Below are 27,155 nucleotides of genomic sequence, written 5' to 3' on the forward strand. Positions count from 1 at the left end.
TATTTTGTCACCAGGGTTATTGCTGGAGCTTGGTGGCTGTACAATGAATTCACAGCTCCTGGCGGCCATCCCCCTGTACCTTCTCCTCCTTCTTCACCTCATTCTTCTCCTTATTATTATTCTTTTTATTTTCTTTGATAGGAGAGATAGAAATTGAGAGACAGGTAGGGGAAGATAGAGACAGAGAGAAAGAGATACCTGCAGACCTGCTCACCGCTCCTGAAGCTTACCGCCTTGCAGGTGGGGAGCAAGGGCTCAAACCCAGGTCCTTGTACTTGGTAATGTTTTCACTTAACTGGGGCTCAGGGCCAGCACTTTGAATCCACTGCTCTGAAGGCCTTTTTTTTTTTTCCATTTTATTGGATAGGACAGAGAGAAATTGGGGGGGGGATATAGAGGGGAGAGAGAAAGACATCTGTAGACCTGTTTTACCACTTGTGAAGTGAGCCCCCAACGCCCCTGTAGGTGGGTAGTGGGAGCTCGAATTAGAATCATTGCACAACATCTTGTGCATCATACCACCTGACCCTAATGCCCCCCACCCCCAAAAAATATTTTTCAAAAAATTTATGAGAGAGGAAGGGAGAACTAGAACACTACTCTGGCACTTTTGGTGCCAGGAATTGAACTCAGGACCTCGTTCCTGAGAGTCCAAGACTTCATCAGCTGTGCCAGCTCCTAGACTACATGGGATATTTTTATTATTGGATATTTTTATTGTTGCTAGAGTTTCAGCCACGCTGGATCAACTTTTTTCAGATAATACAAAAGTGAGAACCTCAGTAATAACCCTAGTGGCAAAATTATTTTTAACAAAATGTTATAAAAAATCTTTAAGACTTTTTAAAAGAGAGACACTAAAAGAGGAAGAGAGAGAGACACCACAGCACTCAGGCTTTCTCATATGATATATTGGAAGCTCAAGTCTGCGTGTTCTACATGCAGTCTTATTTATTGCCTGCCCCCCCTTGGGTTTTTTATTATTACTATTATTATTATTTATTTTCCCTTTTGTTGCCCTTGGTTTTTTATTATTGTAGTTATTATTGTTGTTGATGATGTTGTCATTGTTAGGACAGAGAGAAATCGAGAGAGGAGGGGAAGACAGAGAGGGAGAGAGAAAGATAGACACCGGCATACCTGCTTCACCTCCTCTGAAGCGACCCCCCTGCAAGTGGGGATCCAGGGGCTCAAACCTGGATCCTTACACTGATCCTTGCGCTTTGCGCCACATGCGTTTAACCTACTGTGCTACCGCCCAACTCCCCCCCTTGGGGTTTTATAGGAACAGTTGACTTTTGGTGTTCATAGCAGCCAAATATTTATAGCAGTATTATTCTCTGATCCTCCCATGTCAGCTCTTTCCAGTACTATTGCAAATCGGACCTTGAGTTGTTCACAGACCTGCCCTTGCATTCTTTTTAAATGTGAACATGTCTTTACTAGGGCTGTGAGATAGCTCAACCTTACTATGTGTAGGGCCCTGGGTTTGACAGCACCAAGAGTACGTTGGTATCTCTTCCTAGTTTTCTGTCTTTCTAAGGATATGCAATTTTAAAAATTGGACTGAGGAGCCTACTTAGCTGCATAATGTCTGTGCAAGTTGCTTAATTCATTCTCTAGTGCCACATTAAAAATATAGATGTATCTTATTATTATCCAGAAAATATTGTTTTTATTAGAAAAGTTTAAATTGGGGCCAGTTGGTGGCACAGCTGGCTAAGTGCACACATTACAGTGCACAAGGACCCTGGTTCAAGTCCCTGGTCCCTACCTGCAGAGGAAAAGCTTCATGAGTGGTGAAGCAGGGCTGCAGCTGTCTCTCTGTGTCTTTCCCTCTCTATCTCCACCCCCCTCAATTTCTCTCTGTTTCTATCTAATAATAAGATAAGATAAAAAAAGATTTAGAAAAGTTTAAGTGTCAGAGTAGCCAGACATAAGAAATTTCTTTTATAAGCTGTTTTCTTTTTATTCTTGCATGAACTTTAAAAATTATTATTGTTATTACAGGCCATGGTTGCTTGTTATCCAGGCAATGGAACAGGTTACGTACGTCATGTTGATAATCCAAATGGAGACGGAAGATGTGTGACATGTATATATTATCTTAATAAAGACTGGGATGCCAAGGTAATGCAATTTAATTTGAGTGTGTCTTTTTTGCAGGTATTTTTTTTTTCTCAAAAGTCTTAAGATTCATGTTCTTTCTGTGTAAAATTATTTTAATATGTGGAACAATTAAAATTTTCTCCCACATTAGTTCCCCTCCCCCCATTTTATTTGATAGGACAGAAAGAAATTGAGAGGAAAGAGAGAGATAGGGAGATAGAGACCTGCAGACCAGCTTCACCATTCATAAAACATCCCCACTGTAGGTGGGGGGTTGGGGGCTAGAATTTGGGTCCTTCCCTGGCTCCTTGCACATAGTACTCTGTGCATTTAAACGAGTGTGCTGCTACCTAACCCCCTCTCAAGTTAATTTCAGTCTCAGTTTTTAGGAGTCGAGCTTTGTAAAATGAAGCAAGTTTACATAGCTTAAGTAGTAATGACATACATCAGAGGTTAGAGGTTTCCCAGAGGGAGATTGGAAGCTTCAGCACCCTTCCCTTTTTAATCATAGTCAGATAATCACCTGTGTTATTACAGTGATTCCAATCTAAGGGAAAGAAATGTTCTCAGTTATAGCCTAGAGGTTATTTAGATGTAGTGTTTTGGGGAAAACCTGGCTAGCATTAGAAGGCAGGCACAGGTACCAAGTTGTTTGAATTTAACTTGAATAGGATAAGACTGATAAACAGTTTCTCTAACTATGGATTCTAGAAAAAAGGCTCAACTTCTATGACGTTTTGTTTTTGTTTTTTACCGGACCATTGTTCAGTTCTGGCTTGTGGTAGTACCAGGTATTGAACCTGAGGTTCTGTTTGCATAACCATTATGCTCTCTTCCCACCCCCCTCCCAGCAATGTCTTGACCAAGTATAAAATTTTCTTTCAATTTAAAAGTATTGGGCCAGGTGGTGGCACACCTGGTTAAGCGCACACATTAGTGTACAAGGACCCAGGTTCAAGCCCCTGGTCCCCACCTGCAGGGGGAAAGGTTCACAAGTAGTAAAGCAGGGCTGCAGGTATCTGTCTCTGTCCCTCTCTATCTCCCTCACCCCTCTCAGTTTCTCTTGTCTATCTGTGGGAGCTGGGCAGTAGTGCAGCAAGTTAAGCACACATGGTGCAAAGCAAAAGGGCCGCTGTAAGGATCCTGGTTGGAGTCCCTGGCTCCCCACCTGCAGGGGGGTTCGGATCACGGGCGGTGAAGCAGGTCTACAGGTGTCTATTTTTCTATCCCCCTCTGTTTTCCCCTCTCTCCATTTCTCTCTGTCCTATCCAGCAATGATGACATCAGAAACAACAATAATAATAACCAAACAACAGTAAAAACAAGGGCAACAAAAAGGAAAATAAATAAAATATTAAAAAAAAAAGATGTGCAAGGACCAGGGTTCAAGACCCTTGTCCCAACCTGCAGGGGGAAAACTTTTCAAATGGTAAAGTAGGACTGCAGGTGTCTCAGTGTCTCTTTCCCTCTCTATATCCTTCTCCCCTCTCAGTTTCTCTCTGTCTCTATGTAATAAAAAAATTAAAAAGAGACAGAGAAATTGAGAGGGGAAAGGGAAGGTGTAAGATACCTGCAGCACTACTTTACCACTCAGGAAGCTTCCCCCCTGCATGTGGGAACTGGGGGCTTGAACACAGGTCCTGGTATATGGTATCATGTTTGCTCTACTAGATGTGCCACCATCCACTCTGCAATTTAGTTTTTCAATGGGGAAGAGCTCCTAAGTTCGGTAGATTTGCCTTTCTTTAATTCCCTTAATTATACATACTCCAATAGCGAGGTCTGTTTGCATTATTTTCCACTTTGTACTGAGGGCCCACCACAGGTGCCAGAACAATATTGAAATAAGTGAGTCTTTTCAAAGCCAAATATAAATATTTAAATATATACATTTAAATAGATAATAATAATCCTTTATGAAAGGAATCCAATTTTACAAGCAAATAGTTATCAATGTCAGGTGAAATTTCTCTATCCAAAAAAGAAAAGGAAAAGGCGGGAGGGGGGAGGTATGGATGGCCAGGAGCAGTGGGTTCATTTTTCAGGCACCAAGCCCCAGCAATAGCCCTGGTGGCAAAAAAAAAAAAAAATTCTCTTGTATGCCTAATACTGAGGGATTCAACTCAGGATCTCATGCACATGCAAGTCCGAAAGCTTGACATATTACACAACTTCTTAAACCACAAGATGGCCTTTTTGCACTCAGGTAGACAAAAGGAGATCTGATGAAGAAAATACTCAGAATGGGGGGGTAGGGCGGTAATGCAGCGGGTTAAGCGCACGTGACGCAAAGCGCAAGGACCAGCTTAAGGATCCCGGTTCAAGCCCCCCAACTCCCCACCTGCAGGGGAGATACTTCACAGGCGGTGAAGCAGTTCTGCGGTGTCTTTATTTCTTTCCCCCTCTCTGTCTTCCTCTCCTCTCTCCATTTCTCTCTGTCCTATCCAACAAGGAGCGACATCAACAACAATAATAACCACAACAAGGCTACAACAGCAAGGGCAACAAAAAGGGGGGAAAATGTCTTCTAGGAGCAGTGGATTCATGGTGCAGGCACTCAGCCCCAGCAATAACCCTGGAGGCAAGAAAAAAAAAAGAAAAAGAAAATACTCAGAATGGAGTCAGAGTGTTCATCAAAAGGAATGCACATTCAGGACATCTAGGTCAAATGTGACTGAAGGGAGGCGGGAGCTTATTAGACTTATAGTTCCTTCCTCCTCCTTGAATTTTGGCAAAGCACTGGGGAGACCTCCCAGGTAGCCTACAGATACAATTTCTTCAAGGTTTATGGTAAAATAGGACTCTATATTGCCTTAGATTTTCTTCTTGGATTTGCACCTTCCAATAAAACATCAGTACTAAAGAAAAAGGAAAGGAAGAAAGGAGAACAAAGAAAAGGATGGACAGATGGATGGATGGGATAGATGGGAACGAACTTGACTACACTTTTAGCAGCAGACATGGGTTATATTGAAAACAAATTGTCCATTGAGTTTGTGTTCAGTAATGACCAAAAGAATGTGTAACTATGAGAAAATTGTTGATATCTGACTCTTCAGAACTGTTGTGGCATTACATTTTGAAAATGAAAAAAATCATTAGTTTATAAATAAGTTTACTAGTTTTATTAGCTTTTAAATGTCATATTAAGACTTTCAGTTCAGATTATGTTCATCTGTTTCAGATATTTACAGAAATTTATAAAACAAGAAAGGCATTTTTCATATATGAATGAATAATTCTTAGGATCTCAGCTTACCCTCATACTTTTTCATTCAGATCTATTTGTGACTAGTCCAGTCAAGAATTTTGAGTCTTATAACATTCCTGATTACCCATACTTACATATTTGGTTCTTTTCCTAGGTAAGTGGCGGCATACTTCGAATTTTTCCAGAAGGCAAGGCCCAGTTTGCTGATATTGAACCCAAATTTGATAGACTGCTGTTTTTCTGGTCTGACCGCCGTAATCCACATGAAGTACAACCAGCTTACGCTACAAGGTAATATTTCCTTTTATTTTTTAAAGGTGGATTCTGTTTTTTTTTAATTTATTTAATTTGATAGGACAGAGAGAAATTGAGGGGGGAGGAGGTTAGAGAGGGAGAGTCGGAGAGACACCTGCAGCACTGCTTCACTACTTGTGAAACTTTCCCCTTACAGGTGGGGACAGGAGCTTAAACCTGGGTGCATTGTAACATGCACTTAACCAGATGTGCCACCACCCAGCCACCTGATAATAGTTCTTTTAAGAAAAAATGGTAAAGAGTATTATAGAATAGGAGGAAGTATGCAAGAAAAATCAAGCAAAAAAAGCTTGAACCATGGGGGTAGATAGCATAATGGTTATGTAGAGAGACTCTCGTGCCTGAGGCTCCAAAACTCCAGGTTCAATCCCCCGCAACACCATAAGCCAGAGCTGAGCAGTACTCTGGTTAAATAAAAATTTTAAAAACGGATTTTATAGGGAGTCAGGCGGTAGCACAGTGGATTAAGCGCATGTGGCACGAAGCACAAGGACCTGCTTAAGGATCCCGGTTCCAGCCCCTGGTTCCCCACCTGTAGGGGAGTCACTTCACAGGCGGTGAAGCAGGCCTGCAGGTATCTATCTTTCTCTCCCCCTTTCTGTCTTCCCCTCCTCTCTCCATTTCTCTCTGTCCTATCCAACAACAACAATAACTACAACAACAATAAAACAACAAGGGCAACAGAAGCGAAAATAAATAATAAAAATAAATTTTTAAAAAAGCTTGAACCTTGTGCATTGGTAACATGCACTTAACCAGATGTGCCACCACCCAGCCACCTGGTAATAGTCCTGTTAAGAAAAAATGGTAAAGATTATTATAGGATGGGAGGAAGTATGCAAGAAAAATCAAGCAAAAAAAGCTTGATTTTTCTGCTAATTTTTCCCATTTTTGACTTTTATTAGTCTAATATAAGTGTATACAATACCATTTGTGACATAAATCCCAAATAGCAAGTTGTTTATCACTTAAACATATTCATATAAGCTTTGGTTGATACCACACAAGACTATAATTTTATATTTCAGAGCACCATATAGCTTAATTTTTTTTTAGCAATGGATGAGTGTAATTTTAGAAGTAGTCATTGAAAGGTTTTCATGTGAAAATAACATGATAAGTGGAGTAAATAGTACTTCACCATCCAGAAAAACTGTTCTGAAATAAAACCTATGGCTATACTTTTGAGTTTTTTTTTTTTTTTAAATGTTTTTTTGGTACTTCCTTTATCATAATGTTTCAGCCATAACTGTTTAAATTTGAATAACTCTGTAGCGTTTATTTGCATTTAGTACTAAATTTTACTTTCTTTGTACAGCCACTCCTTGTTGGGATGAAAAGTGGAAAGAAAGACCCTTTCCTCTTTCCAGTCCCATCGTCATGTTTTGTGTATCTCTTAAACACAAAACCATTCTGCTTTTGTGAGGGTATTCACATGGAAGTGGAGGAGTAGAAAGTTAAATAACCGAAGAAAAAGGGAAGCTTTTGAAGTGGTGACCAGGAGTTAACTCAGCAGGTAGAGCTTTACTATGCTTAAGGACCAGAGTGAGTTTGAGCCCTTGCCTATTCATCACATAGGAGTACTTGCACAAACAAAGCCTTTTTTTTTTTTTTTGATTTATAAAAAGGAAACACTGACAAAAACCATAGGATAAGAGGGGGACAACTCGGGGTCTGGCAGTAGCACAGTGGGTTAAGCGCACATGGCGCAAAGCGCATGGACCAGCGTAGGGATCCCGGTTCGAGCCCCCGGCTCCCCACCTGCAAGGGAGTTGCTTCACAGGTGGTGAAGCAGGTCTGCAGGTGTCTATCTTTCTTTCCCCCTCTCTGTCTTCCCCTCCTCTCTCCATCAACGAACAACATCAAAAATGTTAATAATAATGACCACAGCGAGGCTACAACAACAAGGGCAACAAAAGGGGGAAAAGTAGCCTACAGGAGCGGTGAATTCATGGTGCAGGCACCGAGCCCAGCAATAATCCTGGAGGAAAAAAAAAAAGAGAGGAGGACAACTCCACACAATTCCCACCACCAGAACTCCATATCCCATCCCCTCCCCTGAGCTTTCCTTTATAAGTAGATTGGTGCTATGTCTGTCTCTTATCTACCAATAAACAAAAATCATAGTCACCAGGAGCACGGACCCTCCACCTACACACACAATAACTGATGGCAAAAAAAAAAAAAAAATGGAAAAGAGAGATGATAAAAAATAGGTACAGATTAGAAAAATAAGAGAAGTCGATAAGAAAGTAGAAAAATAAATAGGAAAAGTGAATGGAAAAAAAGAGAAAAATGATTATTGCAGTTAAGGTTGGAAAAATAACACTTTAGCTTTAAATTCTTATATTTTAACTATTTAATATTTGATAATTTGGGCTTATGCTATTTCTGTGTTATACTCAATGTGCATTACATTCTTTCTACAAGGCATGTTAGAATATTCCTTTTTAACAATTGACATGCTAAGACTGTTAAAATGGAATATCTGGTTGACCTGGGAGATAGTATAATGGTAATATAAGAAGACTTTTCATGCCTGAGAAAACCAAAGTTCCCAGGTTCAATCCCTAGTACCATTATAAGCCAGAAATAAGTAATGCTCTAATTTATAGGCATTGTTAGAAAAATAAATATTTGTGGGGGGGGCTATTTGTAAATAATAATAATAGCAACAACTATTATTATTATTATTATCAAAGAAAAATAACCAGAATATCACTCTGACATATGTGATGCCAGGGGTCAAATTTGGGACTTTACACTTGAAAGTTCAATGCTTTATCCACTGTGTTAACTCCCAGACCAGTGAATACTTATTTTTATATAATTTTACTTTGAGTATTATTATATTATTTTTTATTTGATAGGACAGAGATAAATCAGGTATACCTGGTAGAGTGCACAAATTAACATTGTTCAAGGACCCTGGTTCAAGCTCTCATAGATCTATATGCAAGCTCTATAGATTGCAAGCTTCACAAGAGTGAGACAGTGCTACAAGTGTTTCTCTCTCCATATCCCCCTTTCAATTTCTCTCTGTCTCTATACAAATTAAATATAAACAAATGTTTTTTTGAAAAGAGAAAAATTGAGAGGGGAGAGACCTATAGTACTGCTTCACCACTCATAAAGCTTCTCCTATGCAGGTGGGAAGTGGGAGCTTGAGCCTGGCTCCTTGTACATGGTAACGTGTGTACTCAACCAAATGTATCATCACCCCCCCTTAATTTGAATATTAAGATAATGAGTTACTAAGGAAAATCTTGTCATATTACATAATAAGCCCTTCTGAATCCCAGATCTCCTCTATCATCTGAGTGCCTATCTCTGCCCTTGCTGCTTTTTTAAAAAAAACTTTATCTGATTGTAAACCATTGCTAAATCTGTGACATTTTATTATTTTCTTGAATATTTATTTATTCCCTTTTATTGCCCTTGTTTTATTGTTGTAGTTATTGTTGTTGTTATTGATGTCATTGTTGTTAGGACAGAGAGAAATCAAGAGAGATGAGGAAGACAGAGAGGGGGAGAGAAAGACAGACACCTGCAGACCTGCTTCACTGCCTGTGAAGCGACTCCCCTGCAGGTGGGGAGCCAGGGGCTTGAACCGGGGTCCTTATGCCGGTTCTTGCGCTTGCCACCACTTCATTTTATTATTTTTTAAATAAATGTATTTGAAGATTTGTTAACAAAACAAAAAAAAATCTGACCAGCAAACAACAGACCTTGGGCTGGACAGTGATACTCTGTAGAATACCCATTACCAAGCAGAAGGACCAGTTCTTCCCCAGGGTAGGAAGCTTCAGTGAAACCATGCTGCAGTGTTCCCCACCCTTGCGCCCTCTCTCTCATTATTTTTTAAATTGCTGACAGGGTTGTCACTAGGGCTTCATGCCCACATTATGAATCCACTGCTACTGGCAGCCATTTTTCCCCTTCCCTCCTTCCCTTGCTCCCTCCTTTTCTTTCCTCCTTCCTTCCTTCCTTCCTATTTTCCTCCCTTCCTTACTTTCTCCCTCCTTCCCTTCCACCCTTTCTATTTTTATTTGACAAGACAGAGAGAAATTGAAAGGGGATAGAGAAGGAAAGGAGATAGAGAAGGAAAGAGAAACACCTACAGGTGGGGAGTAGGGGCTCAAACTTGAGTCCCTGCACCTAGTAAGGTATTCAGTCACTACCAGCCCCTGCCCGAGACTCCATCCTTCTTGATTTCTTTCTGTGTCTATCCTAAATAAATAAACAAGAAAATATTAGGGGAAAAAATGCATGTTTTTAAAAAACAATATTGGACCAAGCAGTGGTATACCTGCTTGAATGCACATGCTACCATGTTCAAATATCTGGGTTCAAGGCCCTAGTCCCACCTGCAGGGAAAAAGCTTCACAAGGGCTAAAGTAGTCTCTCTTTCTTCCCCCACCTCGAAGGAAAAAAAAAACTGCTGGGAGCACCAAATCCCAGCTATAACCATGGTGGCAAAAAGAAAAAGATAGGCACTGAAGCTCTGGAAAGAGCTAAATCTGAATATCAGGAGGCCAGAGTATGTGCAGAGCATTGTCACACAACAGCTGAGTGATCAAAGAGTCTTAGTTCTCCAGTTGTCTGAACTTCCTAATTTTATTCTGCATTGACATGGTAATGCTGTACACATGAGGCATTGGGTTCACTCTCGCACTATTTGAGATACTAGTCTTCCCTTTCATTACTTTCTTTAATACTTAAGCTACTAACTGTGTTTTTACTAAAACAGCTATGTTCTCACCTTCCTGTTACCTGTTTTCGATCTATGGTGGCCTTGCAAAATAGATGTCAAGTATTAAGAAAGTTGGGTGGGGGGAGGTGTTGGTATGCTTCTGGATTCTGCTTCTAAGACCCCTTCTGTTTCATTGGTTTGATCCCCCCTGCTTAACACTATATTCTATTTGCATAGCCACTGTTGACTGAGCACCCCCTTGCCTCCAGGACATTGGTTTAATCCTCACTGGTTCGGGCTTTTTGTTTAAAAAAAACCAAAAGGTTTTTACCCTGTGACTTCTTTCCAACTCAAAGCTGTAGTTCACTCACAACCCAAATCATAAGCATATAGCCTGTATATAGATATTTTTAAACCTACAAATAAGAGGAATGGAGAGACGGGAAAAGAAGATTGTAATAAGGGGTTGGGCAGTAGCACACCAGGTTGAATGTACACATTTCCATTCATAATGATCTGGGCTCAAGCTCCCAGTTCCCACCTGCAGGAGGAAAATTCCAGAAGTGGTGAAGCAGTGCTGCAGTTGCCTCACTTTCTCCCATCTGGATTTCTCTTTCTCTGTCCAATAAATAAATAACATATTTTAAATGTTTTATTAGTGATTTAATACTGATTTACAGTAAAATATTAGGAAGTTACAATAAATGTATATTAACTTTGTAGCATCAAGTTGAGCAGCTCTGGATCTCTGCTGTACTCTTGATATTAAGCTTATTAAATGAATGGGTTGTTACTGCACTCATTAATCCTCTGATGTCATTACATTTTAAGTATTACAGGTTTTAATAGACCACTATGTCTTTCCCCTAATATGATCATTCTAACCCTATTCTAAATTTTCTTTTAGGTACGCAATAACTGTTTGGTATTTTGATGCAGATGAGAGAGCACGAGCTAAAGTAAAGTATCTAACAGGTAAACATTATTTGGGACAAGGGTATACCAGAAGGAAAGTGCTTTAATAGTTAGGAGATGCTATCAGTGAGCATAGACACAGTCTTAGTTAACACCATGAAGACTTGCTCCTTGTATTTGTTCAGTTCCTTAATTCTCTTATTTAAGAAAGAGAATTCTGATTCTAGCTAAACTAAGACTTTGTGAGAACTATGGAAGTTAACTTGGAAGGCAGGAAGAGAATTTTGGTTGTGAGTATGATATGGAACTTTACCCCTATAACTTTATAATACTGTAAAGCATTAAATTACTAGTAATAAAAAACTTAAGTCATATTCATTATTATCTTAAATGGATGAAGTTGTTTAAAAAAAGTTAGAAGCATAGAAGTCTGAGAAAAGTACAAACACAAGCTGGGTTTTTTCTGTGATTATCCGTGTGTGTGTGTGTGTGTGTGTGTGTGTGTGTGTGTGTGATTATCCTTTTCAATGACATGCTACTGAGCTCTTGGTAGTGTTCTCTCATTCTCTCCCTTAAATATCCTTTCCTTTATTATATCTATGTAAAAAATGTTTTTTTTTTTTCCCTTTGAAGGCTATGGTCCAGAGTTAAGGTTATATTATAATATAACACTGACAGTAGATTAATAATGTAATGTAGGGCAGGAAAGAGAGCATAATGGTTATGCAAAAAGACTGCTCCTGGTGGGTACTTTTTTCCTTTTTGTTGCCCTTGTTGTTTTATCATTGTTGTGGTTATTATTGCTGTTGTTACTGATGTTGTTGTTGTTGGATAGGACAGAGACAAATCGAGAGAGGAGGGGAAGACAGAAAGGGGGAGAGAAAGACAGATACCTGAAGACCTGCTTCACTGCTTGTGAAGCGACACCCCTGCAGGTGGGGAGCCAGGGGCTCAAACTGGGATCCTTACCCAGTCTTGGCACTTGGTGCCATGTGCACTTAACCTGCTGTGCTGCCTCCCAACCCCAGTTTCAAGGTTGTTTTATGTTCTTGTGAAACTGTTATAAAACAGAATGCTCAGGAGGATGGAGTGTACACACACAAATTATCTGAGGCTCCAAGGTTCCACGTTCAGTCCGTGGCACCACCATAAGCCAGAACTGAGCAGAGCTCTGGAAAAAAGAAAGAAAAGCACATGTACTCCTTTGCCACATACAGCATTGAATGAAGCCATGTCTCTTTCAGTCTCTCTCCCTCCCCTCCCTCTTTCCCCCTCCTTTCTCTACCTAAAAACAAGACAAACAAATGAAATACAAATGTAATAGTTTTCAGATGATGTTTTCAAAGTTGAAGCTGCACACTATGAGAAACTAAGTGGAAAATGTTAATAAGAACTGGTCTTTGTTGAATGATTTTTTTTCTTTTACCTTGCAGGTGAAAAAGGTGTGAGGGTTGAACTCAATAAACCTGATTCAATCAGTAAAGACATTTTGTAGAACCTCTGACCCAGCAATACCCTACTTCACCTACAATTATTGTTGATCCTATTTGTAAACTTGTGAATATGAATTAATTGGATAAAGAAAAATAGACCACCAGTTGACATACTAAGGAAACAGAAACAACCTTTTTGTGTTGCATCAAACAGAAGACTTGACTGTGTGGCTTTGTACTGCATGATTGACTACAAACTTGTGATTGCTTATGGGAAGAATATAAGCTATCAAATGAAAATGGTATTTATGTCTGGACATAAAATAAATGCTGTAGGGTAGAATTGTTTCATTCTTTTATATTTTATCAAAACTGTCATCTAGCTGAGTTCACTTCATCTTTCCCTTTTTTATATAGTCAAGTTTGAATTTGAAATAATTTTTGTATAATCAGGTACAATTTATCAAAACTGAATTGAGAAAAATTACAGTATTATTCCCCTAAATAGCATCAATCTATTTTTGTAAACTTCTTCATACTATTAAATTTTGCCCTGAAAGACATCTTGTAATGATTGTTGCCAGTGACTGACTAATTTTCTTTTAACGTAGAATAAAAAAGTGAGCACTTTAATTATCAATTAGAAGAATCAGATTATTTTATAGTCCTGCCTCACACTAATTTGAACTCTTAGAGATTGCTGCTGCTGTTTTTTTACATTGTTAATAATGAAACGTAACCATAAAACCATCATAATTTACTACCAATAACCTTTAGTTTGTGTTTTATAAGAAAAAAACTATATAGTAAAGTTTTGTATTTTTTAAGTTAATTTAAAAAAATAGTGACTGGCACTAAATGAACTTGAGGTTATTCTCATCATCAAGTTCCAAACACAAAGGGCTTTCTTATACTTTTCAGGTGTATCCTATAGATTTAGAAGATAATGGCCTGTCTTTAAGACTTTAACTTTTGTTTCCTTTCAAGTTGATTGTATTTCCAGTTATACTGTTGTTCTTTTCCTACTCCTATGACCTATGTGATCTGCAGATCAGAACCTGTTTCTGTTGAATAGTAACAAGAGGAGACTGATATAGTTACTACAGATTTAATATTTTAGTGACTCTTCAGACTTGGCTGAGGGAGGCAATATGATGTTGCCCTCTTTTATCAGTAGTGAAAGATACATTTTGCCTGGGGAAAAAAAAAAGAAACAAGTGTATTTTTGTTTGTTAATTTTCTTTTTTTACTTTTCAGAAAAGAGGAAATATTATAGAATCATGCAAAACTCCCCAAATTTCTGCTGTTTCATGTATGAATTATAATGGATGTCATAGACTTCAGTTTACTAGGCTCCTTAGGTTTGAATGATGGGTGTAAGACCTTGCCCACTTCATTTTTCCAGCTCTGTTCTTGATCTTCTTCGCCAAAATAATGTGAGTGTACAGAAATATTTCTGTATATTTTAACTTAATGAACATTTTAGCATCTGTATAGCTTGTATTCAATTAGAGACCTTTTCTATGGAAAGCTCAGTAATTTTTATTAAAAGATTGTTATTGTTCATGTAAAACATGAAAAAAATTGTGTTAGTGGAACTGACAGTATGAACTTAAGGTGGGATGAAATATTTAGTATTGTGGTCTCGCTTAGGAGAATTTGCAGGAGAAAATTACAGTTTGTTATTCTTGCCCATGTTAAGTTTTGTTCCATCCCTCTCCTTGTTCAAAATAATAAAACATAACATCTCTACAATAAGTGCCTCTGCCAGCATACCTGGGAGAGTATAGGTTGTCTTTTGCCATTTGGTTTATTTGGGCCATCACTCAAAAGGACTTAACATTTTTAGAGCTAGTAGAAATCATAGTGAATTGATTCATTTTAATTGTCAAGGTGTACAGCAGCAGATTTTTTAAATAAGTATTTTGTTATTTATACACACACACATACAGAGCACTGCTCAGCTCTGGCTTATGGTGGGACAGGAGATTGAACCTGGAATGGCAAAACTCTAGGCATGAAGCCTTTTGCATAACCATGATGCTGTCTCCCTAGCCCAGCAACAGCTTTTAATCTGGGAGCCCCTATATCATTCAGAAATGTGTGTTTATTATTGTGTGGTTTCACTTGCAAAATATCAATTTTCAATTTATACTGTCCATGGGTTATGCTTGCCAGACAGGTCTCATAGTTTGTATTCCTAGGGAAAGATGATACAATTTTTGGAGAAGACAGTTGTGAATGGATCAGGAAATCAAAATAGTCATTTTAATATTCATTTAAAATCTGTTAATGTTAGGAGATTTCTAACTTGTTAATAAGCAGGATTCTTTTTAAAACAAAATTTAAAATTATTTATGGCCTATCTGTGTTGAAATCTATCTAAAACTAAAGCTTCATAATATTTTTCAACACGTTAACCACCTGTAAAACCACACACCTTTATTATTACTACTAACTACAAAAAACTTTGATTCTTTTTTGCAGAAAATTTTATTTTTTATTTTTATTTATTGGGGGATTAATGGTTTACAATTGACAGTAAAATTCATTAGTTGATACATGTATAATTAACATTTCTCAGTTTTTCACATAACACTAATCCCCCACCTAAATCCTCCTCTGTCATCATATTCCAGGACCTGAACAATCCCCCAAACCCCAGAGTCCTTTACTCTGGTGCAATACACTTTAGGATTCTTAAACAGATAGACTATCAAGTCATGTAATTTGAAAAGGTATTTCATTATGGAGAGAATTCTCAAGTTACTTATAAAGTTAATTAGATAATTTACTTATAAAGTTAGATAATTTAAAAGATAAATGTTCTTGAGAAAATCATTCTTTCCAATGTCCCTTAGGCTGTTTTGGTTTTTTCATCCTTTATGATACACTGACTTCCTTAGTGGACCCTGCTGTCAGATAATGTATCATATATCACTGGCTTAGTCCAGAGTGCTTTATATATATGACTTATCACAGAGAAAAAGAGCAGTGAGTGTCACATGAGACAGAGAGGAAAGAGAGAGAATTCAGAGCACTACACAGGTACATAGGTACCAGTGATCAATCTGGGGAACTCAGGCAGAAAAGTTTGAAGCTGTATCAGTTAAGCTATCTCCCCAACCTCCATCAAGAATGTTTCACAGTACTTTTTTATAAACATAACCAACGGAAAGAGAACAATCAACATAGGAATCCACAGTTTTAGAAGCACCCTGAAACTGAAAATGTCCGTGACAGGATCCATGATTTCTCTGGAGTCTCAATACTTGACTTATTAGCCTTTGAATAGATTGTTCAGATTTTTTAAATTACTCTTAACATTGTAACTATTCATTGAAGTGTATCCATAACTAGTAGTACACCAAGACTTGAACATAGACTTCCCTTTACTGCTTCAACCCTTTCTAATAAAGGTATTTGTTTTTGAAGTAACCTACATACAATTTCTCATCTCCACCTCACCCCCACCAAAGTACCAATGCCTCTACCAAAATCCATTGAACCTTTCCCCCAATTCCCTTTGTTAACTTCAGCTCTACAGTTTTAGTCCTTAGTCATTCTTGGGCTTTACTTGTTTTTCTTGTTTACCTCATATGGGTAAGATCAGCCTATATTTTCATTTTCTTTAAGCCCCCTTAATATTTCTTATAAGTCTAATTTAGTGATAATTAATTCCTTTAGCTCTTTGTTCCTCCTTCAGACCTCATTTATAACCAGACGAGATAAATTATCCATGGGTCTAGGCCTTTTTTATTTTATTTTAATTACTTCATTTATTTTATTTTCCCTTCTTTTTAAATTTTTTTTTCCCTCCAGGGCTATTGCTGGGCTCGGTGCCTGCACCATGAATTCACCACTTCTGGAGGCCATTTTTCCCCCTTTTTGTTGCCCTTGTTGTAGCCTCATTGTAGTTATTATTATTGCTATTGTTGATGTTGTTCGTTGTTGGATAGGACAGAGAGAAACGGAGAGAGGAGGGGAAGACAGAGAGGGAGAGAGAAAGATAGACACCTGCAGACCTGCTTCACCGCCTGTGAAGCAACTCCCCTGCAGGTGGGGAGCCAGGGGCTCGAACCGGGATCCTTATGCCTGTCCCTGCGCTTTGCGCCACATGCGCTTAACCCACTGCGCCACCGCCCGACCCCCATTTTCCCATTTTTTTAATTAGTTTTATTTTTTATTTAGTAGGCCAAAGAAAAAGTGAGAGGAGATGGGGAGATAGAGAGAGAGAGATACCTGCAGCTTTGTTTCACTACTCGTAAAATCTTCCCCCCTGTAAGTGGGGACTGGGAGCTTGAACTCAGGCACCTGCATTTGGTAATGTGTGTGCTCAATCAGGTAAGCAACTAGGCATACCTTTCTAGACTTTTGAGTTCCTATAAAGATACCATCTGATAGTCCTATGAAATTTCCCTGCAGGTGACTCTTTGATTTTCTCTAGTAGTCTTCTTCAAGCCTTTGATCTTTGCCATTTTAATTATGATGGTAAAGTTAGGTCTAGATTCATTTTGTGTGAAGTTCTTCAAGTTTCCAGGATCTGGGGTCTATCTCCTTTAATTTGGGGGAATTCTCAGCTATTTTTATTAATATTAGTGATTTAATAATGATTAACAAGGTTGTAGGATAAGAGGGGTACAATTCCATATAATTTCCACCACCAGAGTTCTATAACCCATCCCCCTCCATTGGAAAGTTCACTATTCTTTTCTTTTAAAGTGGTTTAATAATGATTTAAAAGATTGTAGAATAAGAGGAGTACAATTCCATCAGGGTTCCTTATCTCATCCCCTCTTTTGGAAGCTTCCCTATTCTTAATTTTTTAAATTTTCTTTATTTATTGAATAGAGATAGCCAGGAGTTGAGAGGAAAGGGGAGACAGAGAGGGAAAGAGACAGAGAGACACCTGCAGCACTGCATCACCACTTGCAGAGCTTTCTCCCTGCAGGTGGGGACCAGGGACTCGAACCCATGTCCTTGAGCATTGCAACATGTGCACTCAACCAGGTGCGCCACCACCCAGCCCCCTTCCCTATTCTTTATCCCTCTTGGAATATGGACCAAAATTCTTTCAGGATGCAGTAGGTGGAAGGTCTGGCTTCTGTAATACTTCTTTGCTGGTTATGGACATTGGGAGGTCAATCCATAACCCCAGCCTGTTTCTGTCTTTCCCTGGTGGGGTAGGACTCTGGGGAGGTGAGGTTCCAGGACACACTGGTGAGGTCACCTGGCCAGAGAAGTCAGGATGGTGTCATGGTAGTATCTGCAGTTTGGTGGCTGAAAAGCATTTAGATATAAAGCAGGACAAATTATTAAATAATCAGGAACCTATAGGGAAGAATATGAGCAGATGAGATGTGGGGGTTTGGTGTGGGAAAAAGCTAAGGAGTCTATTTTAGGTATATTCCAAGGGGCCCATGACTTTAGTAATTTATGCTGATAGCTAACATGCAAGTGGGTTAAAAGTATTGTCTGGGAAGATGATGTCAGAGTTGAGAAATAGGACTAGAAATCTGAGTCAGGGCAGAGAGTATTTCCCAAATATGAGGAAACTATATAAATACCATTAACTATAAACTCCTTCCATCTGACCTAGGGCCCATATCAATATTTAGCACAGGAGCCTGTGTACCCTTTGTATCCCTGTCAGTCTGTCAACAATAATAACTGCAACAATAAAACAAGGGCAACAAAAGGGAATAAATAAATAAATATAAAAAATTATTGGGAGTCAGTCAGTAGCGCAGCGGGACCACGTAAGGATCCCAGTTCGAGCGCCCAGCTCCCCACCTGCAGGGGAGTTGCTTCATAAGCGGTGAAGCAGGTCTGCAGGTCTTTCTATCCCCCCCGTCTTCCCCTCCTCTGCATTTCTCTCTGTCCTATCTAACAGTGACGACATCAGTAACTACAACAGCAATAAAAAAAAAAAAAAAAAGGCAGCAAAAGGGAAAATAAATATTTAAAAAAATTTTTTTTAATTATTTTAAGGGCTGGGGAGACAGCATAATGGTAATGCAGAAGACCTCGGTGCCTAAGGCTCTATGCTATCAGCTTCAGTCCTTAACACCATCATAAACCAGAGCTGAGCAGTGCTCTGGTCTTTCTCACTGTGCCTCTGTATCTCTCATTAAAATAAAATATTTTGGGGAATTGGAGCTCCAGGAAATGTTAGTGGGGTTGTCTGTCCAGGGAAGTCTGGTTAGCATCATTCTGGGATCTGGAACCTGGTAGCTGAAAAGAGAGTTAACATATAAAGCCAAACAAATTGTTGACTAATCATGAACCTAAAGGCTGGAATAGTGCAGATGAAGAGTTGGGGGAGGGGTCTCCACTTTGTAGATAGCTAGTAGGTATATTTTAGTTATATTCCAAAGGGCCTGGAAAGAGAGAGGCAAGCTGGGAGTATGCATCAACCTGTCAATACCCATGTTCAGTGGGAAAGCAATTACAGAAGCCAGACCTTCCACCTTCTGCATCCTACAATGACCTTGGGTCCATACTCCCAGAGGGTTAAGGAATAGAAAAGCTATCAAGGGAGGGGACAGGATATGGAGTTCTGGTGGTGGGAACTGTGTGAAGTTGTACCCCTCTTATCCTATGGTTTGTTAGTGTTTCCTTTTTATAAATAAAATTTAAAAAGACATCAAATCACCCACATTTTTATATTGTAAACAAAAGCTAAATCAATTAAAAATATTATATTTCAAAAAATAATAATTTTTAATTATTTTAAGGGGAGAGGGAGACACCCCGGAGCACTGCTCAGCTCTGGCTTATGGTGGTTTGAATAACTGAAGTGGAACTTTGTCACAGTCACAAGTACCTGGCTAATGCTATATTGCCAAGGTTCTGCCAAAGCAGAAGTTTGAAATTAACAGTTGTATCACAAACTAGTGGGAAGACTCTTTTCAGTCTGCTTCTCTGTCATTCCCCTACACCCAAGGACTTGCTGTGAGTACTGAGTACTGCAACAGCTACTTTGAACTGTCTGCAATTCTCACATTTTATAGCTGTTGTTTCTTTTTGTTCTCTTGCTGTCAAAGCTGTGGACACAGTGTTGTAATAGATGTGGGTAGGCACCAAAGGTCTGGCTGCAGTGGAGGTGGCAGTGCCAGTGGGAATGGGGAGATGTAAGTGGACAATAGTAACAGAAGTCCTGCTGGGGCATGCAGCAGCAGCAAAAGCAACCAACTGGGCTAGGTGGACTATAGTGCTGAGATTACAGTAAGGTGTGTGACTGCATTGGCCTATGACTGACTTCGTAGTGTGGACTGTGATACGAAGTAATCTTTTATTTATGATGTGAATGTGTTATCTTTATTGCCTGAATTTTTGGCTTCTGTTGTTAGTTTAGCTGAACTTCAAGTTTGTTTCTATGCTGGTTTTTCCATGTATATTGTAGTTTTGGTGATGGTAGTGGTAGCGAAAGGAAACACTTGATTTTTTTGAGCAAAGTTTTGCATATGTGCATAAGTCAACTGAGGAAAATAATAGTCCCTCATATTCTTCCTGTAAGAATAAATTTCACCTCTCAAGTTTTTGGGTACTTGTCCTGTGTTTGTTTTGTTCATTTTTAGAGCAAGGAAGAGACCACACCACCAAAGCCTTTTTCAGTGTAGCCAGGCAAAGGATAGTACATGGCAAAGTAATGTACTATCCAAGTGAGCTATTCCGCCAGTCCTGTCCAGTTCTAAATAACATCACTGCACCTTGATTTTTCAGTGTTAAAACATTACTAATTTTCCCATATGGGAAATAAGAGCAGGAGTTTCTTTCCAATCCTCCTCCACCATCTCTACCACACATATGCAAGCACACTTACACATCTTCTAATTTCCTTATGTAATTTTACTGTAACTGTACTTTAGAGCGTAGTCCTTTTCCATGTTTTTTAATTTAATTTATTATTCATTAATGAAAGAAGAATCACTGTGGCCCATATAATGCTAGGAATAAAACTCAAAACCCTGGTCCATCAGCCCCCAGGCAGGGCCGGGCGAATGGCCTTGCAGGAGGGGCATGAGCACATCGGACCCGGGGCACCACTGTGCGCGGGTGTCCCACCTCGTCTCCTTCAGTGTGAGCCACCAGCTCCACAGCAAATTTCTGAGTGATGAAGAAAATTTGAAACTAGGAAATGCAACAATCCAAATGGCCATGGGCACAATTATAAAGTTGTGGTAACAGTACATGGCAAGATTGATCCTGGAACAGGAATGGTTATGAATTTGACTGACCTCAAAGAGTGCATGGAGGAGGCAATTATGAAGCCACTTGACCATAAGAATCTGGATCTGGACATGCCATATTTTGCAGAAGTTGTAAGCATGGCAGAAAACATTGCTGTATTTATCTGGGAAAATCTTCAGAAATTCCTTCCTGTGGGAGTTCTTTATAAAGTAAAAGTATATGAAACTAACAATAACATTGTAACCTATAAAGGAGAATAGTTCCTTTAGGGATTAATAATATATACACTCATAGTGATAATAATAATATTAATAATAATAATAATAATGGTTAATACTACAGGAAGGTAGTTTCTTTCCACATTTGAAAGTGTTTAACCTCTTGGATTTTTAAGAAGTCCTCCCATCATTGTTGTACCTTCATGTTTTGTTCTGGAGGGCCTTGCTTATTGAAGTCATTGTGAGTCAATGACAAATTCTTTCCTGTTTCAAAATCAAGTTTGTAATGTGTCCAGAGTATCATAGAAAGCCTTTTATCTATAGATTAAAGATCTCATCTCATTTTTCATCTAAGAGATTTATGAAATTATTTGAAGTAAGAGAAATCCTATTTATGTTGTTTTTCCAATGATAATTTTTAGTATTTATTGTTCCTGGTATAATATAAATGTCAGAAATGTTTATAAGACCTCACAGTGTGAGTCTTATAAAAAATAAAATGCAAGCTCAACAAACTTACCACCAAAAAAGCAAATGACCCCATCCAAAAATGGGCAGAGGATATGAACAAAACATTCACCTCAGAGGAAATCCAAAAGGCTAACAAACGTATGAAAAACTGCTCTAGGTCACTGATTATCAGAGAAATGCAAATTAAGACAACACTAAGATACCACCTCACTCCTGTAAGAATGGCATACATCAAAAAGGACAGCAGCAACAAATGCTGGAGAGGTTGTGGGGACAGAGGAACCCTTTTGCATTGCTGGTGGGAATGTAAATTGGTCCAGCCTCTGTGGAGAGCAGTCTGGAAAACTCTCAGAAGGCTAGACATGGACCTTCCATATGATCCAGTAATTCCTCTCCTGGGCTGATACCCCAAGGACTCCATAACACCCAACCAAAAAGAGGTGTGTACTCCTATGTTCATAGCAGCACAATTCATAATAGCTAAAACCTGGAAGCAACCCAGGTGCCCAACAACAGATGAGTGGCTGAGAAAGCTGTGGTATATATACACAATGGAATACTATGCAGCTATCAAGAACAATGAACCCACCTTCTCTGACCCATCTTGGACAGAGCTAGAAGGAATTATGTTAAGTGAGCTAAGTCAGAAAGATAAAGATGAGTATGGGATGATCCCACTCATCAACAGAAGTTGAGTAAGAAGATCTGAAAGGGAAACTAAAAGCAGGACCTGACCAAACTGTAAGTAGGGCACCAAAGTAAAAACCCTGTGGTGAGGGGTAGACATGCAGCTTCCTGGGCCAGTGGGGGGTGGGAGTGGGTGGGAGGGATGGGTCACAGTCTTGGTGGTGGGAATGGTGTTTATGTACACTCCTAGTAAAATGTAGTCATATAAATCACTAGTTAATTAATATGAGGGGGAAAATTAATTGTATGTCTCGAAGTTTTTTAAAACACAGACTGAGTCTTTTTAATATATAGGCTGTGTATTTGATATGCGGACTCTCTCAAAAGCCTAGACCAAGTAGATCAGAAGCAACCAATAGCACAGCTATATACAAGATACTGGGTACTGTACAGCAAACCATAACAAAAGGACTTTTCAAAGTTAACCCAATTACCAAAAAATGTGATGATAACATTAACTATCGATTGTCTTTTTGAACCCTAAGACAGCAGGAACCTCACATCTCCACTATAGAGCCTCTACTTCCCCCAGTCCTGAAACCTTTGGATAGGGCCCACTTTCCCACATGCCTCTCCCAATCCATATCAAATAATATTGCATCTGCCAATCGCAATCTAATCAACACAACAATTGCCACCTCAACCTGCTTCACTTCAGACTGTGTCCAGAGACTTAACGTGTGGAATGACAACCCTTCAGCTTCATTACTCGGGTAAGACCTTTCCTTTCATAGTATACTCTAATTCCATCTCAGGTGGTTTACTTTCTAACAAAGTCCCAAAACCTAGATATACACCAGTTTCTGTGAGAGAGAGCATATGTTCACACGTATCCGTAAACTACTGCAAAATATATACCTGAAAGCAGAAGTACATTAGAGTTTGCAGTGAGTATCCCCCTAACACTTCCTCTCCACTATTCCAAGCTTTGGGTCCATGATTGCTCAACAATTTGTTTGGCTTTGTATGTTAACTCTCTTTTCAGTCACCAGATTCCAGATGTCATCAGGATGCCGGCCAGGCTTCCCTGGACTGAAGACCCCACCAGTGTGTCCTGGAGCTCCGCTTCCCCAGAGACCCACCCTACTAGGGAAAGAGAGAGGCAGACTGGGAGTATGGACCAAGCAGTCAACGCCCATGTTCAGCGGGCAAACGCTAGAAGAAGAAGAAGCGGGGAAGCAATTACAGAAGCCAGACCTTCCACCTTCTACTACCCACAATGACCCTGGGTCCATGCTTCCAGAGGGATAGAGAGTGGGGAAGCTATCAGGGGAGGGGGTGGGATATGGAGATTGGGTGGTGGGAATTGTGTGGAGTTGTACCCCTCCTACCCTATGGTTTTGTTAATTTATCCTTTCTTAAATAAATAAATAACAAAAAATTTTAAAAAAATAAATAAAATAAAATGCAGGTGACTTCAAAAAAAAAAAACAACTCAAAACCCCATGCTCACTTCTCACCTGCCAGGCTGTAGTTATAGCACTTGTAATGATTACTTGTGATTTTCAAAGCTGAAACACAGAGTAAACAGTTTTCTTCCTCAGTTTACTTTTTCCTTGATGTCTTAGACTTTTCATATTTCCCAGTGGCTTCTAACCTGCAGTTACCTAAAAGGGTTCCCCTCTGTGCATTGTACACAGCTGTCTTCCTGAGATATTTCACTATTATTCTGGAAAGTCCCTTCACCACTCTGTTAGATCATCTGCTCTGTATCTCATAACTTCCTCTTTACTGGTTTATTTCCTCATTCTGATGGAGCAGATCCTCCAGTACTTTCTATGAAAAAGTATATAGATGATAAAATTTCTGAGACTATTATGTCTTACTAATTGATAACTCCTTTAAAGTTATTTCAAGTCACCTCTACCAGGAACAGCACAATAGACCCCTTTGTGGACCCCCATAGGACCTTGCTCTCAACTTGGATCAACAACGGTAGAGAATGTTCCATTCTCCAAATGGAGGCTGGACAACATACTCTATATTCCACCTGAGAAAGATGGGTTCCAAAATTGGGGCAGCTTGGAACATTCCTACTCATGACCACAGAATGTGAGCTCAGATCTACAGGGATACAGAGGTCACATAGGCTCCTAAGCTGAATATGGGCCCCAGACCAAATCAAATCGATGGGGTTTATAGTCAACAATATTTATACCCCTTCCCCATATTAGGGAGCTACTCTCTTCCCTGATCCAGCTTTCTGTTCCACACAATTCCCACCACCAGATTTCCATATCCTATCCCCGCCTCTGATAGCTTTCCTATTCTTTAACCCTCTAGGAATATGGACCCAAGGTCATTGTGGGATGCAGAAGGTGGAAGGTCTGGCTTCTGTAATTGCCTCCCTGCTGAACATGGGTGTTGGCAGGTCTATGCATATTCCCAGCCTGCCTCTCTCTTTCCCTAGTAGAGTGGGGCTCTGGGGAAGTGGAGCTATATGTTGACTATAAACCCTTTTTTTTCCCCCCTCCAGGGTTATTGCTGGGCTCGGTGCCTGCACCATGAATCCACCGCTCCTGGAGGCCATTTTCCCCCCTTTTGTTGCCCTTGTTGTAGCTTCGTTGTGGTTATTATTATTGCCCTTGTTGACGCAATTCGTTGTTGGATAGGACAGAGAGAAATGGAGAGAGGAGGGGAAGACAGAGAAGGGGAGAAAGATAGACACCTGCAGACCTGCTTCACCGCCTGTGAAGCAACTCCCCTGCAGGTGGGGAGCCGGGGGCTCGAACCAGGATCCTTACGCCGGTCCCTGCGCTTTGCGCCACATGCGCTTAACCCACTGCGCCACCGCCCGACCCCCAGTGCTTCCCTTTTATAAATAAAAAAAGAGAGAGAAAAGAAAAGGCTACTAGGAGCAGTGGATTCATCATGCAAGCACTGAGACCCAGTGATACATTGGTGGCACAGTGGATATAGCATTAGACTCTCAAGCATGAGGTCGTGAGTTTACTCCCTGGCAGCACATGTACCAGAGTGATAATCTGGTTCTTTCTCTCCCTCCTCCTATCTCATAAATAAATCTTAAAAATGTTTTTTTTTAAAATACACCAATGCATTGACCATTTGAAAAATTAAGAACAAGATGTTTGTTTGAGGCCCAAAGATAGTTCAGATAGTGTACTTTGCCCATGGCCCAGTTGCAAACCTCAGCTCTATATGTGAGTACCAAGGCACTGGAGGAACTTTTGGTGCTGTAACATCTCTGTTGGATGAAAAAAATAAGCTTAGGAATGGGGGAATCACATATCTACAAGACACTGGCTCCACAGAGAAAAGATGGGTAAGGAAGATAAATAATAACATTTGAAAGATTTAAGCTGACCGAGGAAGGTAGTATCCCTGGGAGAGATGTCTCTTGGAAGCTTGAGATAAAGAGGTGTGAGATAAAGATGGTGCAGCAAAATAGCTCACATTAATAGTGGGATACTTGGTCATGTGTTTGATCCAGGTTCAAGTCCAACCCTTACCTCATTATGTCATGGTTGCATTTCTCTCACTTCTTAAAAAGGTTTTTATCTTATGAGCTACACAAGAGAGAGGCTAGAGTAGCATTGAATTCAAAACCTCATACTTTAAAATTTTTTTTACAATTTCTATTAATTAAAGACAGTCAGAAATCAAGAGGGTAGGGGTGACAGAGAGGGAGACAAGACATCTGCAACAATGCTTAACCACTCACAAAACTTTAGGTTCATGATTAGTGAACAATTTGTTTGGCTCTATATGTTAACTCTTTTTTCAGCCACCAGGTTCCAGATGCTAACATGATGCACACCAGATTTCCCTGGACAGACAACCCCATTAATATTTCCTGGAGCCCCGCTTCCCCAGAGCTCTACCCCACTAGGGAAAGAGATAGGCTAGGAGTATGGATCGACCTGTCAACGTCCACATTCAGTAGGGAAGCAATTACAGAACCCAGACCTTCCACCTTCTGCACCCCATAATGACCTTGGGTCCATACTGCCGGAGGGTTAAAGAATAGGAGAGCTATCAGGGGAGGGAAGGGGATACGGAGTTCTCCTGATGGGAATTGTACCCCTCTTATCCTATGGTCTTGTGTTTCTGTTTTATAAATTAATTAATTTTTTTTTAAGTGAGAGAAAAAGCTTTGCTTTTAGAAAAGGAAAGCCTGGGAACTGGGCAGTGGGGCAGCGGATTAAGCTCACATAGCAGAAAGCGCACAGACCAGTATCAGGATCACAGTTCAAGCTCCCGGCTCCCCGCCTGCAGGGGAGGCTTCACAGGCAGTGAAGCAGATCTGCAGGTGTCTATCTTTCTCACTCCTTCTCTGTCTTGCTCTCCTCTCTCGATTTCTCTCTGTCATATCTAAAACAATGACAGCAATACAACAATAATGACAATAAATGGCAAGGGCAACAAAAGGGTAAAAAAAATATAAAGATTTTTTTTTTTAAAAAAAAGGAAAGCCTAAAATTAATTCTTTGTATCCTATTGACTCAGGTTTGTAACATTTCCTCTCCACCCCACCCCACCCCATACACACAGGATTATCACTGGGGCTTTGTGCTTGTAGAACTTCGCAACCATTGGTAATTTCCTTTTTAAAAAAACTTTTTTATATTTATTTATTTTCCTTTTGTTGCCCTTGTTTTTTATTGTTGTAGTTATTATTGTTGTCATTGTTGTTGGATAGCACAGAGAGAAATGGAAAGAGGAGGGGAAGTCAGAGAAGGGAAGAGAAAGACACCTGCAGACCAGCTTCACCACCTGTGAAGTGACTTCCCTGCAGGTGGGAAGCCGGGGGCTCAAACGGGATACTTCTCCAGGTCCCTGCACTTTGTGCTGCCTGCACTTAACCCGCTGCACTACCACCAGAACCCCCCTTTTTTTAATAATAGAAACAGAGAGGAACACCTGCAGCTTGATCTACTACTCATGAAGCT

General features: G+C 39.8%; 1 protein-coding gene and 1 pseudogene across 1 annotated transcript in view; both read left to right on the forward strand.

The window, feature by feature from the left end:
• The window catches only part of EGLN1 (egl-9 family hypoxia inducible factor 1), a 70,290-nt gene extending 55,856 nt beyond the window's left edge, over positions 1 to 14,434 (forward strand). The window contains exons 2-5 of the mRNA XM_007538362.3: positions 2,011 to 2,130; positions 5,475 to 5,611; positions 11,236 to 11,303; positions 12,677 to 14,434. Coding sequence (XP_007538424.2) covers positions 2,011 to 2,130; positions 5,475 to 5,611; positions 11,236 to 11,303; positions 12,677 to 12,738 — 387 coding nt within the window. The 3' untranslated portion in view covers positions 12,739 to 14,434. The remainder of the gene's footprint in view (positions 1 to 2,010; positions 2,131 to 5,474; positions 5,612 to 11,235; positions 11,304 to 12,676) is intronic.
• A 4,194-nt stretch (positions 14,435 to 18,628) lies between these two features.
• On the forward strand, positions 18,629 to 21,149 carry LOC132538906 (6-pyruvoyl tetrahydrobiopterin synthase-like; annotated as a pseudogene).
• Positions 21,150 to 27,155: the final 6,006 nt, after the last annotated feature.

The sequence above is a fragment of the Erinaceus europaeus genome, chromosome 6, assembly GCF_950295315.1.
Source record: "Erinaceus europaeus chromosome 6, mEriEur2.1, whole genome shotgun sequence".
In the NCBI taxonomy this organism is placed as follows: domain Eukaryota; kingdom Metazoa; phylum Chordata; class Mammalia; order Eulipotyphla; family Erinaceidae; genus Erinaceus; species Erinaceus europaeus.